Source organism: Callorhinus ursinus, unplaced genomic scaffold, assembly GCF_003265705.2.
Source record: "Callorhinus ursinus isolate GAN/ISIS: 27379988/994484 unplaced genomic scaffold, GSC_fseal_2.0 scaffold32, whole genome shotgun sequence".
NCBI classification, from domain to species: Eukaryota; Metazoa; Chordata; class Mammalia; order Carnivora; family Otariidae; genus Callorhinus; species Callorhinus ursinus.
The window spans coordinates 8,036,545-8,056,327 of NW_027397094.1; the positions used below are offsets into that span (position 1 = coordinate 8,036,545).

Sequence of the window (19,783 nt, forward strand, 5' to 3'; positions counted from 1 at the left end):
GTTTGTTGCCTTTGTTTGCTCTCTCTCTTCTCTCCTGCCTTCTTTTGTATTATTTGAATATTTCCTAAATGTCATTTTAATTTCTCTACTTTTGTTTTAGTGTATCTTTTTGCATTATGTGTAAGCTGGTGCTCCAAGGTTTGCAATATACATCCTTACATATTCTCCATCCACTTCTATTAATATTGTACCACTTCAAGGGAAATGTTGAAATCTGACAAGTGTCTAAGTACATTTACCCCCTCATCCTGTTACAATGGACATGACAGATCCCATTCCGTGGTAGAATTTTTGCTTTAATATTCTCTGCGTTATTTCTACTTTAGTATACGTGCTGCCAAAGTGAGCATCCTATTTAGCTTTTGATCTATTTCTTTTTTTAAAAGATTTTATTTATTTATTTGACAGAGAACTACGGCCCCAATACCCATTTTAACTGAGAACCCTAAAGGCAGCTTTGTAGCATTCAAGGTATTGTGGGTGGCTGATACAAAGACTGTGTGTATGTGTGTGTGTGTGTGTGTGTGTGTGTGTGTGTGTGTGTGTGTGTGTAGCTATTGAAAAGTGCCACACAGGGGCGCCTGGGTGGCTCAGTCATCAAACATCTGCCTTCGCCTCAGGTCATGATCTCGGGGGTCGTGGGATCCAGCCCCATATCGGGCTCCCTGCTCAGCAAGAAGCCTGCTTCTCCCTCTCCCACTCCCCCTGCTTGTGTTGCCTCTCTCGCTGTGTCTCTTTCTGTCAAATAAATAAATAAATAAAACCTTAAAAAAAAAAGTGCCACACAGAATACTAAAGCAGATTGTACCCATACGGAGTTTGTGGTTGTTTTATTTTAAAAGCTAAATTTGTAAGTCCTTAGTTTTTCCAAAAATAAGTTTGTGGAAAAAATAAATGAAACTTCTAAGTTTCATTTTCTTATTTGCATTTCGCCGGGACCTTCCTTCCCTTCCCTTCGCCCCAGCCCCTAACCCCCTTTGCTCCGTGAGACTCACTGAGTCAGAAATTCCTTAGCGGGAAAATTTCTGGCACTGCTCTGGAGGCAGAATCCACCAAGATTGACCCTTGAGGTCCCTGCCTGGATCTACTGGATCCCCACTCTCCGCAACCTCTGGCTCATTGTCATCTGAGCAGGTTTAAGAGAAACAGGAAGTGGGATGTCCTAGTGGGGAGTGACAAGGCAGTCCCAGAGATTGTTGGGGGGAAACTGTGAAATCCTTTCATAGAGTTCACAGCAAAAAGAGCACTTTCTTATCAGAAACTTATCAAAACCTCCCTCTTTCTATTTTGTTAAATTTTTAAAAAAATTTTTTAAAGATGTGTACCTATTTGAGAGAGAGAGACAGAGACGCTCAAAAGATAGCCAGGCAGAGCCCAAGCGGGAAGGAAAGGGAGAAGCTGACTCCCTGTTAAGCAGGAAGCCCAATGGGGGGGGGGGGGGGGGGGGGGGGCTCAATCCCAGGACCCTTCCCAGGACCCTGGGATCATGACCTGAGCCGAAGGCAGACACTCCACCAACTGAGCCACCCAGGTGCCACCTCCCCCTTTCTAAAGAGAAATAGATTGTATCATCCTGGTTCATCGATTCAGCAAGTACTCATGGATTTGAGACACTGTGCCCCCGCCCTCGCCCCGTGGGCTCTGTCTGGGATCCACTGCTGTGCTTTCCCTGTGCCCCCCCAAAGCCTCTCTAACATGGGCTGTTCTCTCTTCCGGTACAAAGCACGGGAACTGCATGAACCTCAAATGGCCCCTATTAATTTGCAGACGTTTGAATAAAATCTGTATTCATTTTTGCAACTGAACCAAATTCACAGGGCAGCTTCGTTTTTGTCAGGCCAAATGTAACCAAATATATATGCACATACACGCACAGTTACCTGTACGGTTTGCACATTTACTTAAACACAGACCTTTTGAGCTATCGATTTTTGTTAAACTTTCAAAGTGGGACTAAACCAGGCAGTGAGATGAACTGTAAATATAGCCTGACTAAAGTAATATTTCATTTGGCTTGAATCTTTGGTAAAGAAACAGACTCACAAGACCCCTATTTAGGAAACCCTTAGCAGAGAGAGAAAAATGTTCTTGGCCTTTTCCCCAAAAATAGATGTCCAAAGAATTTGCACTTTGAACCTTATGCTTGTTTTATGCTTTATGTATTAAAAGTCAGATGAAAACTAACACCCTACCCAACTAATTTGAACATACGGAAAAAGCAATTGCCATAGCGTATAACTTATTAAATGTTGGTGGTCTTTTTCAAGATGAATTCCTCTGGTAGACAGTTAATGGTTATTAAGTAATAAGTAATAAAAATATTTTTGTGAATTCCACCTGACCATTGACCTTGGCATTCATGGCTCACTTAAGACTCTGTTTGGTAAAATGAAATCTCTCTCCTTCTAATTAGGAAGCATTTTTGGGAAGCTGACCATGCCCTAATGTCATGGGGTCAAAAAGTATGTGGAATGTTGCCCCTGCCCTGTGAAATAATATTCCCAGTGACTGCCAGGAGCAGGGTAACTTTCCGGGACAGAAAGCAGAGGGTTATATGTGGCCTAGGCCTCAGTCTCTGGAGTTGGCTGAGTTCATTTCAAACCCCAGATCAACGATCTGCTGGCTCTGTGACCCTGGGCAATTTACTCCACCTCTCAAAATTTGCATCTTTAACTTGGGGAAAATGCTAAGGTTATTTTGCAACACGAGATAGTGCAAGTTGTTTAGTGTAACGTCTAGCATGTAATTAGTGCTCAGTGCATTTAACTATTATTACAGATTGTGTTAGTATCACATTAAATACCAACTGAAATCAAAATAAAACAGTGTTTTAAGTCATCAGTTTAAAAAAAAAAGACATCAAGCGAGAGCAAACAGTCGTACTGCCTTTACATTGTTTAAATCTTTGAACATTTGGGTATTTTAAGGTTTGTGAAGAAGATTGCTAAATTTATAAAAAGGGACGTTGATAAATCAGAGGCTGAAGAAGACTCCTGTCCGGAGGAGATGAGAAAGACACCGGGTCTGTGATTTATTTTTTAGGAAACTAAAAACACTGAAGGTATTTCTGGTTTGATCTCGTTACAGATGAGACAGGACAAAATTTTCTCATCGCCCCTGGTCTCCCCGAGGTTTGGTGAGTCAAGGATCTCAGGTGGTAAGGCAGGGCGAATATAGGAAGGGACGTGGAGCTAGAGAAGTCAGCCTTTGGAAAACCAGCCTGTGGGCTCCAGGCTCTGTAAACTGGGGCCAGGCCTGGATTGTAAACTGCACTTTTTGTTCAGTTTTGTTCGTTACCGCATCTCCAGGGTGTAAAACAGTGCCTGGCATTTGGTGGGCTCTCAATAAATATTCTAGAATAAAAACAAGGCCACAACCTGGGGGAAACGAGGATGTTAAGGTAGTGAGAGCCTTAGTGAGGCTTTGGCCACTTACAGCTTGTGAGGCTCACCGTCCTTGGATCTGTCTTCTCCCCTACGATGTGGGGAGTGTTAATTGTAGTAGTAACATGCAGTACTAACACATAGTACTAATACTACAGTACTACACCATAGTACCATACAGGTGTAATACAGTGAGTTTCACTTAGAATCAACATTTATAACAGAGGTCTCATCTGGCTCCTCTTCATTCAATTCTCAAATTAATTGTGGCTAAAATCTGAGATCCCTCTCAAGCTTGAGGCCAGGGCCAAATGGCCCAGCCACAGAATCTTGTGTCCTTTTTAGATTAAGACTCTATCACAGATTATTATTACTCTGAATTATCATAAATTAAATATAGTAATTGTATAATGTATTATAGATAATATACAGCTAGTATATTAATAAGTGATATTATTACTAGGCCAGAGTAAAGATAGGAGGGCTACATTTAGTCTCAACATATTGGTTCATTTCGAGAGTGGTATAAAATGGAGGAAGACAGTATATTAATCACATTTAAATAGCTGTTCCATTGTACTGATCTAATTCAAGCTTTTCGGCTCTCAAATTCTGTAATTCTAAGGCTAAAATCCACTTCTTCAGTGATTTGAAAGCAACTAACGTGTCTGTAACAAATCTCGTCTGTAATGAAAAATAATTCGGTGATACTGTATGGTATCATTTAAAAATATATGCTGAGGATTGAGACTGTAATTTTAAATCAAAGGAATTATATTCTATTGACATTTCAAAATCTGTATTCTTAAAGAAGAAGCTATACTAGAAAGAAAATTTTGAACAGAATCCTTGAAAATATTTCACGAAATAAAACAAAATGGAACTCTCCAGCTACTAGGGTAGAGTTGAGGGTTGAATATTGAATACTTATTTCTTTTATCAAACATTGTTAGACCCTCTCAGAGGCTTAAACCAATACCATGTTTGTGGAAGATCTTTACATTATTTGAGATGCTTACCTCTGGTTTAGGGAATTTTTGCCTACATCCCCCAGATTCCTTTGGATGAGGAGCAAAATGTATTCCCATGGACCCTAGAGGAGAAAATGTATTCCTTGCATCTTTGGCCCTTAGTGAATTGTACTTTCGTGGGCTGAATTACTAAAAAGCTGAAAGAAGCCCCTACTCTCCCTTTCACATAAAGAGGTGAAGCTGAAAAACATAACTGTCAAGGTATTTGTCGGAACTCCACAGATCTGCACCATCTTGTGTTCGGTGGACACTGGGAGAGCCTCTGTCACGTCTGGCCCAAAGTGTCAGCCTGTCAGCAAACGGTAGGAGAGAGAAAGAATTCTGTTCTATGGGGACCCAACCACAAAGGAAAGAAGAAATGATGCCCAGCTGGGCTCGCACTGAGAGCTGGGTCTAATCAATGCTCGGTCCCGTGCATTAGAACACCAGCTCACCCTCCGGCCAGGAAACCTGCCAAATCCAGGGCATTGCACGACCACCCTGTGAAGGGCAGGTGGTCAACGTGAGTCTTCTCTCCCACTAACAGAGGCTAAACTGTTCCACGCCAAGAGGCAGCTTCTCCCTAAACTTTTCCATGACACCTGAAGCTAGAAGCAACCCTCAGGCTCTTGGCTCTCTTAGCAATTTTGCCTTGCTTATAGTAATAATAACACCAGTAGGAACTGATATTCATCCAGAAATTCTGTGTCAGATACTGTGGGACATCCTTTTCATGAATCACCTATATCCTCATAGAAGCATATAGAGTACATTCTGTTGTTACCACCTCTTTACAGACGGGAAGCCAAAAGCTCAGAAAAATGAAGTAACTGCTCCATGCCCACATCCTTAATGTGTGTGGAGCCAGAAGTTGATTCCAGAGTCCATGCTGTTAGCCCATAGATTCTACCTGCCTGCCTGCATTCTTCTAGTTGATGGGACCCATATCCCCTTCATCACTGTATCCTAAAGCTTTCTTCTCTCTTGCCACTGCAATGATAGTGACTTGCCCAAAAGTCAATAAATATTTTTGAAATGAGAGCCCAGGAGAGAATCAGTCTTCAGGTGCACGCCTGAACCAGAACAGACTGGTGTGTCCCGGCTTCCTCACTGAGGGATATGAACATGGCAGGAAACCGTGCGAGCTCTTTGGGCACAGAATGAAAGATGAGAAAGTTGTCTCCGTAGACCTATGCCTTCAGAGTTATAACCCAAGGGAAAAGCAAACTGTGGTTGGTTTTCAGGGTGACCTGGAGAGCTCCTCTTGTCCCTCACCCTGTTTACTAAGCCACCTCTGTTTTCACCGCTGGCACCCAGAATCCTACCATCTTCCATAAGATAACAGCAGAGAAAGACTTTAATGCAAGAGAGCAGTCAGTGCGTGGAAGCGTGGCTCCCACAGACAGAAGTTTCGGTCCTACGAGGATCGGGAGCCCCGCGACCTCCGCGACAACATGTGTGCACACAGTGCTCCCCTTGTCCTGACCTACAGCCACATGAAACAAGTCATCCCCTCTGTCTCCTCTGTTTACTGGAGGAAAAAGTAGGATGAGTGGAAGCAGGGAGAAAAAAGAAGTAAAGCATTGATGTTCATCCAGCAATGCACATCGGTGAGAAAGGCATCAACGATCCCACGTTGTTCTACGTTCAGGAACAGGGTCCTCTGCCCGCAACGCTGAAACACCAAGCACCATTCAAACCATAGATCCTTTAGCTGCTATGAATTTGGTGCTAATACGCCACACTGGTGCGGGGCCTGGGGGAGGCAAGAGCTGAAATAAAGGGAAGGAAAAAATGGGGTCAAGCGAGTTTCCAGGCTCTGCAGCAGGGAGAGCTTTGGCAGCCCCGTGTCCTAAGGAAGCCAGGCCTTGTGATTCATCACGGACCAGATGCTTGCTGACTTCAAAGAGAGATGTTCACGGAACACGCCAGCATTCAGAAGGGAAGACAGTCTGGCTAAGTAATTGTCAAGAACCCTTCAAATGTAGGCTACTCATCTTGAGATGATATTAAGCTGTGGTTAGTGTAGGTGGCAGTAACCCTAATTAAAAAAAAGATGGGAAAGCACACGTGATGGTCTCAAGCTGAGGCTAATGTCTCTGTCTCTCTCTCTCTGTCTTTCTCTCTCTCTCTCTCTCTCTCTCTCTCTGCCTTTCTATTGTTGATGATGACACCGTTGTTGTTTTTCTGAACACACCTGCCATTCCTAAGAGATGGGGAAGGGCAGCATGGATGTTACTGTTTTGATTTGTCTATCAAAAATCAGGACAGAGCGCCTGGGTGGCTCAGTGGGTTAAGCGTCTGCCTTCAGCTCAGGTCAGGATCCCAGGGTCCTGGGATCAAGCCCCACATCGGGCTCCCTGCTCAGAGGGGAGTCTGCTTCTCCCTCTTACTCTCCCTCTGTGCTCTCCCTCCTTCCCTCTCTCTCTCTCTTTCTCTCAAATAAAAAAAAAAATCTTAAAAAAAACCATCAGGGCAAAATTCAAACTCCTTTCAATCAGAAAAGGTTAAAGATGTTTGATCTTGTAATTTGCTAGCCACGTAGTCCTGGCTCCACAGTCCAGTGTCAGGTGAGTCCACACAGAAACAACAAAGGCCATTTCCAGTTCTGTGTCCTTGTCACACACCTCCTCAAATGTGTACAAAGCTCCTGTAAGACTCTGGAGTCGGCCCTGGAAATATGGAATGGTAGAAGATGTGCTCCCTACCTTGAAGGAGCTTCCAACCTAATTATGAAGATGGATAGACACAGAAGAAGCACAGCACAGTTGCTAAGTCTCTGAGTTCGGAAAATGGCCAGATGGGCCCAAAAGTCCAACGTGGACCTCTTTCCACTTGAAATTTCATTTTGTCTTTTATTTTGTTCACTGCTTCCAATCTAGGATGGAAAGGGAAGAGCTCAGTTTTAGACACACGAAGAGTTTGAGGTGATAAGTGGAAATGGGCAAAAATTAAAAATGGCACACTGAAAGTGTAAACGTTAAGTCCAAGGGCACTAAGTAAGGAGCGGGGCATCAGGCATCACTAGGCTGAAGATGCAGGGAAGGAGAGAACCCCAGCACAAGTGTCTGGGGAACCAAAGAAGAGAAACGTTTCTCCAGGCAAGAAGAGGCCAAAGCTGACTATTGCCACCAACCACTCTACCGGGTTGTCTGCACTGGCCCCGTAGAGCCCAGGGACGGGGGCCATGCCTGTCCTGCGCACCACTATTCCTAGGGCCTGGCTCAGTCCACGCCACGATGTAGGCACTCATAAATTTTTATTTAATTAAGGAAGATTGTTGAGATCCAGACTTAAGCTCTAAGCCTCCATTCAAAGACTGTGAGAGATAATGGACTCTTTTCAAGTAACTTGCTTCCTGATCAGTATCTAAAGTCAAGGGTAGCTGGGGGGCAATGATGAGTAAGAGTGGAGTAGTTCAATTCCAAATCCATATGGATTTAGCTGAAGTCGAAATTTTTGAAGAGAGATACGTTTGGAGACTCCAAATAGAAAAATCTGTCGAACTCACTCCTCAAGAGTGCTGAGAGAGTTCTAAGTTTGGAAAGGTCTCGATGGGCGGAAGCCAGTCAGGGAAGGCCCCAAGTTCTTAATTTTGCTTTATAGGAAAAGTGGGAGCTGGATTCTCAAAGCGGAGGAAGAAGGTCCTTCCAGAAGGACAGTTTGGATGACAGGGTGGGGACAGGGTGTGGGGAGGCAGACTGTGAGGAAGTGTGCCTAAGCAAAGGGCAAGGTGATATACCATCAAAGTGGGAGTGGGGTCACTTGGCAGAGGGAAAAATTAGGAGCCAGACTAGATGGTTCTAGAGAGTGTCCCAGTGAGACGGGTATGCGCAGTATTCCAGGTTGTGCTTTGCAAAGCTTTCAGACGGGCTCTCTGTTATAAAAAAAAAAAAAAAAAAAAAAAGCATGCAGCCAACCATCTCGATCACTAAGAAGGTGGAGATACCAAGATATTGTGCAAAGAACACAGGCTTTAGAAACAAAGCAGTTACCTGTGCATGTGAATAAGAAAAGTAATTCTCTCATAGGTGTGGATATCAGAATTGAATGAGATCCTACACGTAATAGGGTTTGGAAAAGTGAAGGCTCAATTAGTTAGTACATGCCAGCTCAGGAAGAAGGTGGCCCCTTGTCAGATGCAAGAAGCAATTCACTGTCTCAGTTCAGAGCCAGCTCTGCAACTTACACGCTGAGTGACTAGATCCTTAGCGGCTTGGGACCTCAATCACTGCACCTCTGCAGCAGGTACAAGGAGACCTACCTGCCTGGATTTGTGTGAGAATTAAATGAAAGCATATTTATAACGCCCTTAGAAGAGTGCCTGGCTCATTTTAAGTGCTCTAAATGTGTTAGATATTATTACAAAGTGATCAAAACCTGCATGTACATTAATACCTTTTAACGTAAAAGACAATGGACTTTTAGATGAGAGATTCTACTGAGCTTAGTTTTGGGGTTTTTTTTTTTTGAGATTTTATTTGTTTATTTGACAGAGAGAGAGCACAAGCAGGGGGAGCGGGAGAAGGAGAAGCAGACTTCTGCTGAGCAGGGGCACTTGATGCGGGGCTCGATCCCCGGACCCTGGGATCATGACCTGAGCTGAAGGCAGATGCTTAAATGATTTTCTTTTCTTTTCTTTCTTTCTCTCTCTCTCTCTCTTTTTTTTTTTTTTTTGAGAAGAGTAAAGACATAAAAGGCAGAGTTTGTGGCACAAACAAGATACACGTCCCCACAACAAAGTAAAGAAGGCAGAGATTCACGGAGGGGGGAATTTATGGACATTTATGGTCACGTTATTCTGATTGGCTGAAGGAATCATCAGGCTTCTGGCCAGTTTTCTTACTGTTCACAGAAATAAAAGCTCAGCCTGTTTGAAAATGAACTCGGTTTGCTTTTGTTTTTCTTGATAGGAAGAACTTATTTATATAGTCAAGGCAGACACGTTCCTCTAAGTAAAAGTTTGGCCTGAGTAGTATAATATTAAGGTAAGTGGAAACTGGATAGAAATACATTAATTAATTTATTATGACATCATTTAGTTTGTTGATTTTCCTAGATGCCCCATCTAATACCATAAAAGAGGTACTCGAATAATAATACAACTGGCCAAAATGGTAAAAGTAGACTCAGCTTGTTTTTATCTGTAGATCAAACAACTGGATCGATGGGTGGTTTCTCTGAGCTGGCTGGTCCCTCGCCAACTCAAGTACCCCTTCCAGATGGTGTTACTGACGTCAACACGGGAGCTTGTGGAAATACAGGATTTCACGCTCCTCTTCAGACCTACTGAATCAGAATCTGAATTTTTTTTAAGGATGTTTTATTTATTTCTTTGAGAGAGAGAGAGGGAGCATGAGGGGCAGGGGAGGGGCAGAGGGCGAAGTAGACACCCCACCGAGCAGGGAGCCTGATCATGACCTGCCATGGTCATGAAGGCAGAGGCTTACGGGACTGAGCCACCCAGGTGCCCCCAGAATCTGAATTTTTATAGCACCGCCAGGTGAGTCACATTCATATTAAGGTTTGGAAAGCTTTGAATTAGAGGGTGGAGTTTTATGGCCACACAGTCTTAGTTGAGTCTTTATTTCAGTACAATTTGCACAAGCAAGTGTGGTGGTTTTTAGAAGGGAAAATAGATATAAACAGAGCAAAATTTACTTGATCGATTTATTCAGCACAATAAAGAGTTCCCTTAGCTCATGAAATCATGGTCTTAGTAAATAAAGCCCGAAATTTAAGCAAATAAAATGATAAATGTGTGACATTTATCAACAGGAAACCATGTGTTCAAGAGAACAGCAAAACAGATTTGACACTTCCTCGGGGAGTTTATGTCTCAATCATAAGGCCATTGATGTAACTTTTTTGAAGAGGAAGTAGATTCAGCGGGGACTTCAAGAGATTTTTCTCGGGCGCCTAGTAACCACGTGACTCTGGGCAAGTTGTTACAAGTTGCTTGTGTGAACTGGGATGGTCACAGGACCTAGTTCATGGGGTAGCTGGGAGGTTTGGATGAGTTAACAGGTACGCAAAGAACATGCCAAGGTCCCCAGCACTATGTAAGTATTAAATGTTACTACTGGAGATACCTCATTTTTGTTTAATTTCACAATTCCTATCTCCCTAAACAATTCCTCCCAACCTCTCCTTTTCAGGGTTTAAGTAAAAATAAATTCGAAGAAAAATGTTAAAGGATTTTGATAAACCCCTTGGATGGCTTGGAGTTTCCAAGGGGATTTCAAAGCGGTCCCCCCCCCCCACCGCTTTGAGGCCGTTGGGGAATACCTGCCTCGCATCCTTCCTCCATGGGAAAGCTGCTGTAAACATCTGTCTCCAGCAGTGTGCTATGATCAGGGAGTCAGGCTGACTCATTGACCCTGTTGCCTGGATAAAAAAAAGTCTCAAGAACATGGGTTCATGAAGGAGGAGGTTTGGGATGATAAAAAAGCCTCTCCCAACCTCTCACTGAAGGAGGGTTACTATCAGCCGTGTTTCATGGAGCTGGTCCGTCTCTGTCTCTAAGTAGTGCTCTTTGGATAATGATGTTGAGCAAACACTTGTCAAACTCCAGGAAGCTGTTATGGCAGGGAGCTATTTCTAACCATTGGAAAGTGTTCTAAAATGGAATGAGCCACCTCGGGAGGCAGCGAGAGCCAGTGCTGATGGAAGGATTCAAGCCAAGCCTGGGGCTCCAGAGCAGGGGCTGGGTTCAAATGGAAAGGACCAGTCTGGAGTCCCATTGGGCTCCCCCGCTCGAGATTCTGTGACTGCAGGTCTGAGGCTGGGAATGGGTCAGAACGCCCGTGAAGGGCCTCAAACCTAGATTCTTGACACAAATGAGATTCTGCATTGAAGTTTTAATATACCCCACAGTTTTTGCCAACCCGCTTTGATATTTGTGTTGATTTTCGCTTGGCTTTGCACTAGCAGAACTTCTAAAGGCAGATAGGGCCCAAGTTCTCTGAGCCAGACCTCTCTTGATACGTGTAAATAAATCTCTGGGGTCCGCTGTCCCCTTGATCCATGCTTCTGTCCGGCCCCTTCACTCTTTTATAAGAAATCCAATCCAACCAAGCATATTGTGATTGTCCATAAAGAGAGGATCCTTCAAACAGGGCTCGATGTAGAGTCTTTCTTCGGGGAAAAAAAAACAAAAACAAAAAAAAACCCTCATTGGACAAGTCTTTTCCTAAGTCATTCCTCCTGACCCCACATTGATATCACCTCCCTGACTGCTGCCTTGACCCATCTCTCCCCTCCAAAAGTCCTCACCCTCACTGTCCATCTCCCAATACCTTCTCACGCAAGGCTAGCCCCTCGGAACCAGCAGACTCCTACCACAGGATCGTCATGAGAGTTTCCAGAGAACCATCCTTCCTAGAAGGTGCTGTGTATATGGGAGGAGGGGGTGCTCAGAAATTTAAAAACAATTTTAAATCCCATATCCATGCCTCTCTCCCTTTTGCGGGGGGGGGGGGCGTTTCTCCTTATCGTTTTGAACTATCTTATAATAATCATTTGGGCACCTCACAAAGCAGATCATTAAGATATTTGTTCTTTTCTTCATCGATACCCATTTGGTGGAACTGAACAAATAGATGACCCAGAGAGCACTAACTGGGTGTGCGGCTTGCTTTTAGCTTCTCCTGAAAACTTTGGGCCTGTCTGAACGGTCGCGTTACGTATAGGGAGAGAGAGAGCGAGAGCGAGAGAGAGAGAGAGAGAAGCATCTCTGCATCTTCAGACCAGATCTGATCAGGAAACAAATGGACTGATACTGGTAACCGTGGGCAGGGCCCACACACCTTGTCACCTACGAATGTACTGGTGACCCACAGAGTCTGGCGTGGACCATTTGCAAACTGCAAAAATAAAAGAAAATGAAATTATAAAACGCAAGATCAGTTCCCAAGCAAATCATCGCTACTCAAAAGGTTTATGTTAAATTGAGGCCAAGAGAGGTTAAATTATTAGGCAAAGCTTCTACCAGGTAGGATCTAAGTCCATGGGCCTATCCTTGTCACTATTCTGCATTCGTTGACTAAGACTGCCTTGTGCAGAAAACCATCTACTTCTCCCTTCTTTGCAAGTGACCTGTGCTCTCCACTGGCCTCCAGCCCTTCCCCCCGCCCCCCCCAAAACTATCTCCTCCAACACCCCCGCTCCCTCTCCTTCTGGCTCCACCGCACTCCCTTTCCCCTTTCCCCACCCACTGTCTCCCTTAAGCTGACTCAGCCCTTCTAACAGCGAGGCGTGGGGGCCTGGGAGCCCCCCCCCCCCATCCCCCCCCCCCCCGTGCAATGACTGCCCCTCCCCCCACGCCACATGACACCTCCTCGGGCTCCTGCACCTCGCCTCCTTTCCAGTCTCCCCGGGGAGGGTCTGAGGCCCAGACTGCGGGTCTTTTCCCATCAGTCACCGGAGGGCAGGCTGGAAGATCAAAGTAGGCAGAAAGCACCTCTGCTCCCTCAGTCAACTTCTCCAGAAGTACCTTGGCCTTACCGCCGGCTGGTTTGGGAAACGATTTCTAGTGCCACACAGACAAATATTTTATTTCAATAGTTGTCAACTTCTTTTTATGGATACCCTCTATCTGTGGGAAGGAATGCAGATTTTCCATTTACGGTAATATTACAATATAATGTTTTGGGGTCCCTATTTTGCCATGGGCTAGTTCTGGACAGCAAGAGGCGATCAGGCTTCTGAAGTGTGCTTGTAGGGTGCCCCATGCAGAAACAGCAGGAGAGGACTGTCCCCACCATGTCACACCCAGGCGTACGGAGGAGCTATTTCTCCAACCCTTTGTTGCCCACATGTTCCCTGCATCGTGGCTAGTACTGTCTAAATGTCCTTTAATCCAGTCTTCAGGTTCTTGCTCAAGAGATAGGCTACGATGCCACAGTTCTCAGTGGGAGAACTTGGGAGCCTGAACAACATGTTTCACATCTCTGTGGTCAAGCTTTCCGACTCTGTCCCCCCAGGCTCCAAGCACTTTGCCTTGAGCTGCACTTTCAGGCCCGTGAACACATTCCTACAGGAAGTAGTGAGGGACAGGCCCTGCAAGCCATTTAACTTGTCTTTGCTTTCCATCTGAACTTTGACCCCAAATTAGCAACCTGCACACCTCATTTAGGAAGGGCAACGGGAAAATATTAACTGGTATTCATTGAGCATGGCAGGAGCTGTGCATCTGTTATTTCTTTAACCCTGTAAGACCTAATATGTTCTCAGGGAGATGAAAATGTCTATGTGATCCGGTTCACGGATTACCTCTCTCTTCCCTCGCCCAAGAACCAAAATACCTTTCCATTAATTGAGAGAAACAGCAGTTGTGTCACTTGACTGATGTGGTATTTGGGGCCCTCTACTGGTAGAAAGTGCTTTGGTGGCGTGGAACGTCTATATCTTGAGCCATCTCCAAAGGCTAATGCTTTAGGCCATTATCCTGATCTGCAGCTGAAAATGTTAACAGTTAATTTGTAACAACTAATTTGGGTGCCAGAGGACCTCTTATGCTAATCATAAGCTCTGATGATACGTCATTCAGGATCCTTTAGTTGCAAGAATCTGGCTTAAGCAAACATCGAGAATGTACGGAGTTGGATAACTGGGTGCTCCAAAATCAATCCAAGATTCAGGCGACCCACCCAGGCTCCGCCTCTCAGCGTGGTTTCTGATCTGCAGGAGTCGACTCTGCCTTCAGCCCTGGCAGGTCCACAAGCTCTCTTCGTGACCACATCAGTTCCTTCCGTCACATATTCCCACTTCAAGTGGAGAGGAAAAAGGGTTTGTGTCCTCCTGTTTTCAGCAAAGGTCACAGGGTTCATGCCAACAGAATGTGATGGGCTGGTTGCCTCAACCAAATGGAGTTCCCTGCCCCCTCCCTCCTCCCACCTACATACACACACACAGGCCGGAGGATGGTTAATTATGTGTCAACCTGGGGAGGCTACAGGACCCAACTATTCGGTACCATTCTAGATGTTTCTGGAAAGGTATTTTTAGATGCCATGAACACTTAAATCCGTAGACTGTGAGTAAAGCCGCGCTCTCCATAATGTGGGTGGGCCTCATCCAATCAGGTGAAGGCCTTCCCCTGAGAAAGAGAGGGCATTCGGCCAGCAGACTGCCTTTCGATTCAAACCGCCCTTCTTCCCTGGGGCCCCAGGCTGCCAGCTTACCTTGCAGACTTTGGACTTGCCAGGCTTTATAATCACATAAACCAGTTCCTTAAAATACATCTCTCTCTCACTAGATAGATAGCTATCTCCTATTGCTTCTGTTGTTCTTGAGAACTCTGACTAATACAGTCACCCACATCAAATAGTTGAAAAGAAGAAAGAACGGCGATTTTTCTAAAGGCAACCTGGAAGTGCTATTACTAGGAAGAAGGAGAAAACACATAGATAAAGAATCAGGGATGCTCACTACAGTTGGGAACTATTACAATCAACTTATTGCTATTTAGTAAGAGCAATTTGGTTGACAACAATTTTTAAAACATCAAGCCCATGGGGAGAAAGAATAAAAGTAGTTCTGGTGGTGAAGAGGTATTGAAGGTTTTCTTTCCCCCCAGGTTTTTCTATAGTCAGATACGTGTTTAAGTGTTATTCAGCATGAGCTGTTGAGTGGCAAGGCTATCTTTAGAGGAGAAGAAACAAGTTTTAACCTATATGGTATGGTTTGAGTGAAACCAGGATGATTGTCCAAGACATCGCCCACATCTGGGAGAGGGCCTGAAATTCTATTATTAAAATTGTATTTCTTTGCCCCTGAAGGCTTGGAGGCCCTTAGGAATGTGTTGTTAAAATAAAAATAACCTTTAGAAATGTCCAAACGGCTTTCCCTAGAACACCAGCGTTCGTGAGGTGTTCATCCAGCAGGTGTTCTTGAAAGGATCCGCTAAGAAGACAAACAAGCATGGGCAACAGTCTGAATCAAAACCCCCTCTAGGCAATACATATGAGCATAGTAAAGGCTCTGAGAAGTCTTGGTTAAGAGACCTGTTTAAATTTTTTAAAATCTAGAATATCCTAAAATCATTTGGCCATGAAACACACGTCTCCCCACAAAGCACCTATTACTATCTCATTGAAGCTGAGGGTAATTGCTGGGGGAGGGGTTGAGGGTAGGGTGGGTAGAAAGAGCAGGGCCCAGGACCAAAAATACCTGTTTAATTCCTGGCTCTGCTATTGATTAACTAACCAACTTTGCCAACGTTGCTTAAATTTTTTTGGCCACAGTGCTTTATTTGTAAAGTTAGTTTAATAAGCACCCACCTCCCTGGACTAAAATGATCAATGTTAAGTAAGGGAGGACCATATATGAAAGTTGCTGGCTCATAATTCACACTCAGGAGATGCTGCAACATTTTATCCATTGTCTTCTCTCTTTCTTTCTCCTTTCCTCCCTCCTTCTTCTTACGGTATTTTTTTTTTTTATTTCAATGAACTTTTTATTTAAGAATGCTTTTGCTAAGAGTCCCCTATATGCCACCTCCCACCCCCATTCACTTCTTTTGTGTCTGTTCTGTGTCAGAACAGTGGCAGGAAGGGGCCTGGCCCACCAGGGTCTGTGCAGGACTCACCCAAAACTGCAAGGTGAGGCAGAAACAAGCAAATCCACCCCTACAAGCCTGGGCCTTAAGTGCAGTGCAAACCCTAAGGTGAGCGAAGGCCCGCCAAGAGGGTGACTTACCCCAGGCTTTGGGGGCCTGAAAAAAATCTTCCAAAAGAAGCTAGAGAGAAGTGAGCGGGCCAAAGGGAAGAGGCATGGAGTGTTCCTGATGGGATGAACCCAACTGGAAGGAAGAAGGAAGAGAGGCAGCTGATGGAGGCTCAGAACTTGACCAAGGTTGTAAAGAAATACTGAGTACTTCACTCCTGACCCGGCCTGGGAACTGCTTTCAGAATCACACTTTAGCGGCGTCATTACACAAACTTCCCTTCCGTAGAATTCTTGCAAAACCATCTGAACAGACAGGTCTACTTTTCCAAAACAATAGTGGCTTTGAGCCGCGTTAACCCAAGTACTAAAGAATTACAACTTTGTTAAAAACGAAAATTGGCCAGGAAATAATGAGTAACAAAGGGGGAGTCATCGTGAACATTTAATGCGGCCGGAGCTGCGGGATGGGCCCTAACTCGCTAGCTTTGGTCCTCCTCCTGAGTGATACAGGTGAAGGGATCCCCCCGCTTCAGAATCCCCAGAGCGCCATGTCCGGACCTTTCCTTGGATGACTGTCACTTGGTACAGGAGTCCGGGGACTGTCACTCGGTACAACTCGCGAGCTGAGCGGGGCTGGGTCTTCCCCGCACGTTCCCAGCGAGCGGCCCGGGCTCGGGCGCGCAGAAGGATGCGGGGGACTCCCCGCAGCGTCCCAGGGTGCGCGCCGCCACAGTGTCCGGAGGACAGCGAGCCCGCTCCCGGGGTCCTCACCTGAACCGCGCCCGCCAGCCGCCCGCGGAAACGCCTCCGCACGGGGAATGCCCGTTTGTGCAACAAAGCCTGACGGCCGCCCCCACCCCCACCCTCTGCCCCGCGCCGGGCTGCGCCGTCCGAGGGCGCCCCTTCCGCCTCCCCCCCCCCTTCCCGGGCGCTCCCCGGCCGGGCTTCCCCCTGCGTCCCGGCCCCGGGGCCCACCCGCGGAGCCCGCGCAGGTGCCCCGAGACTTCCGGGGAGCGGGAAGAGCGGCCGGGGCGGGTCGGGTGGGGCAGCTGACTCCCCGGCCGGCGGGGCTCGGGGAGGGGCCACGCGGCTGGCACTCCTCCCAGGGCCGGTGGCCGGTCGCGCTCGCAGGCGCAGAGGCGCTGGCCCTCCGGCGGGGCGCTCCGCAGCCATGTGGGGGACCTGGGCCATCCCGTGTCTGGTGAGTCGGCTCCTGCCCGGCGCCGGCGCCGGCGGGCGGGTGGCGGGCCGGCCGCGGGCTGCTGGGGCTCTCCCTGCCCGCGGGGTCCGGGAGCCGCTCCCTCCCGGCGCCCCTGCCCGGGGACCGCTGTGCGGGGCGCTGGCCGGGCCGGGAGAGGAGGGGGGGCTTCGCGGGCAGCGCTGCGTGTCCGGCCGCACGTCGGCTCCGGGGCGGGTGGGTGTGCGCGCCCGGGAGTTGGGGGGCGGGGGCGTCGGGGACGGAGCCCCGGGGGGACCCCCGGCCGCTCCCTAGCGCACATTTTCCACTCGCTCTCAGATCTAGGGAAGAAAGCGGCCCCCGGGCAGTGGGGAAAGTTGAGGCTTCAGACCAAACCGTTTCTTTCTCGAAAAAGTTATCTTGGGGCTGAATGAGCCTCTGGAGGCTTGTTTACCTTCTTATCAGCACGCAGAAAAAGAAACTGTACTTGTTTCCCTTCCGGGAATACTTCTCCTTAAGACTGTGAGTCACTGACTCAGGTTTGTCTTGTCTTGCCTTCTCTTCTCGCCCTCCCTTTTCTTCTCGCCGTCTCCCTCGCTCGCACCCCTGCGGTGGCTTCGGTGCCCCGGACGCGGGGGAATCCGGGCCTCGCGGCTCGGGCGGTGGTACCTGCTCCAGGCGCGCACGCCCCCGCGCACCTGCACTTGGCCGGGAAGCCTGGGCCGCAGCCCCTCTTGGGGAGAGTCCCTAGCGCACAACTGTCCGCTTGGTGGCCAAGCCAGGAGACTCGGTTCATTTGAGTGCCGAAGCCCCCGAGGGTCCGTGGGTTTTCATCTTATGGGGACCGACCCCAAGTTCCGAGCAGCGTGATGGGACCGTGTATCAAGGCCACCTCAGGCAAAAGTCACAGCAGCCGCGGGGTGAGGGAGATGCCTTCTTCATTTCCATTTCACAGATGGCGAAATGGAGGCCAGAAAGCTCAAGTCGTTCAGCTGAGATCACACAGCGAGTGTTAAGTGGCAGAGCTGGGACTTGACTTAGACCTGTTTCCAAAGTCCAGGCGCGTTTGTTGATGGCACCTGGCTTCCAGACTACACCAAAAGTTGAAAGGAAAGAGGCAGGGGTGCCCGGAACCATCTTACCATGGGGGGGAGGGGAGAAAAAAAATATCTCACTGACTCTTTTGGAAGTAATGTGCAATATCTGGGTTCGTTTAGAAACTCTTAGAGAAAATTTAATATTCAAAATCGAACTATTTGTTCAACTCAGACCACGCTCTTTTTTGTCCTATCCTTAACCATTGCATTATTACAGTGTTGGTTGCTTTGAAAAATCTCTCTCAGTTCTTGGAACTGAAGTACTAGTCAGCGTAGGAAAATTATCAAAGCCCAGAGGGAGTTACACTTGTTTAACTTAGCATCTTTGCCAGAAATGCATATTTAAAGCACCAAGGACACTTTGTTTTTTTCTGAAAGAATGCACATGCGCACACACGCGTATGTATATGTAATTATTTGTATATACTTATAATATCTGTAATAAGTTAAATATTTGTTTATTATGTTTACACATAATATATGGCCTAGGAGATTAAGAAATTTAAGGTTTATTAAACAAAATTTATAAATGCAGACAAAATTCTTTCTTCTGAAAACAAATCTGACATAACCCTCTCACTTAGATAATCACTGTCTACGTTTTGTAGGGTACATTCCATTCTGCCCCTCTAACGTGACTCTTAAATTGAGTTACACAGAATCCTGCCTTGCACCCACCACTTGCCCAACAGCACACCTGTATTCTTAAAGAAGTTTCCACGCTGTCTGTCGTGTCATCTGGTGTGTCTCCCACAAACACTCGCTTGTGTGCCTTTGCACTTAGCAGTGCTTACTCAGTAGTAGCGAGAATAATCAAATGGGGGTGGGAGTGTTAATTACAGGGAACACAGATGCAGGTTTTGTGTGACCAGGTGAGTGGGCTGCAAGTAGGTGGGGGGGGGGCACCTCATTCTCTTGCCTCCTTGTTGGGCTCTGGTGCCCTTTGTTGCCTCCTGTTGTCTCTTCCTTCTGTGCTTCTCTTCTTTCCACCCCCTTCGCCTTCCCTTTTCTCTCCTATAGTTTCTACCTGTTGTGTCTGTGATACCTACCAGAAATGTCTGAAATCCTCAAACAACTCACAAATGTCTAAAGGAGACTTTGAAAAAGAGTCAGACCTAATATAGAAATTTGTGTGAGAAGTAGCTGTGGCCAATGCTTCCTTCCTTCCTTCTTTTCTTTCTTTCTTTCTTTTTTCTTTCTTTCTTTCTTTCTTTCTTTCTTTCTTTCTTTCTTTTTCTTTCTTTCTTCCTTCCTTCCTTCCTTCCTTCCTTCCTTCCTTCCTTTCAGCACATGGCTCTGATAGGTTTTTATTTATACTGTTGAGGTCTGTGGTCAGGCAGTTAGTACAAACTCAGTTTCTTCTCCATTTCTTAAAGCAGTTGTCTTCAATTTATGGCCAAGGGAAAGGAGAGGGCATTTGAAAAGAAACCAGTGTATTTATAACGA

At 46.4% G+C, this 19,783-nt stretch overlaps 2 protein-coding genes across 3 annotated transcripts in view; one reads left to right on the plus strand and one right to left on the minus strand.

Moving 5' to 3' along the window:
* Positions 1–9,857: 9,857 nt before the first annotated feature.
* LOC141370338 (uncharacterized) lies at positions 9,858–18,051 on the minus strand. 2 transcript variants are annotated; one of them, XR_012374291.1, is made up of 2 exons: positions 12,729–14,206; positions 9,858–11,526 (listed from the first exon to the last, which is right to left on the minus strand). XR_012374291.1 is itself a non-coding variant. In XM_073878959.1 (2 exons), the coding sequence occupies exons 1-2, from the start codon at positions 17,560–17,562 to the stop codon at positions 11,439–11,441; spliced, it is 816 nt and encodes a 271-aa protein (XP_073735060.1). In that variant the 5' UTR covers positions 17,563–18,051; the 3' UTR covers positions 9,858–11,438. The 2 variants fall into 2 exon arrangements, 1 of the variants encoding a protein (XP_073735060.1); XM_073878959.1 differs by lacking the exon at positions 12,729–14,206 and adding an exon at positions 16,835–18,051.
* FAS (Fas cell surface death receptor) overlaps positions 17,135–19,783 on the plus strand; it is a 36,459-nt gene continuing 33,810 nt past the window's right edge. The window contains exon 1 of the mRNA XM_025851013.2: positions 17,135–17,264. Coding sequence (XP_025706798.1) covers positions 17,235–17,264 — 30 coding nt within the window. The 5' untranslated portion in view covers positions 17,135–17,234. The remainder of the gene's footprint in view (positions 17,265–19,783) is intronic.

Bases quoted from the DNA above. Each gene is read 5' to 3' on its own strand.
- LOC141370338 (XM_073878959.1), bottom strand. From the start codon at position 17,562: ATGTGCGCTAGGGAGCGGCCGGGGGTCCCCCCGGGGCTCCGTCCCCGA. The intron at 11,527-16,834 runs GTGAGGACCCCG...CCCCGAAGAAAG, and splicing joins GGCTGGCGGGCGCGGTTCAG to ACTCTACATCGAGCCCTGTT.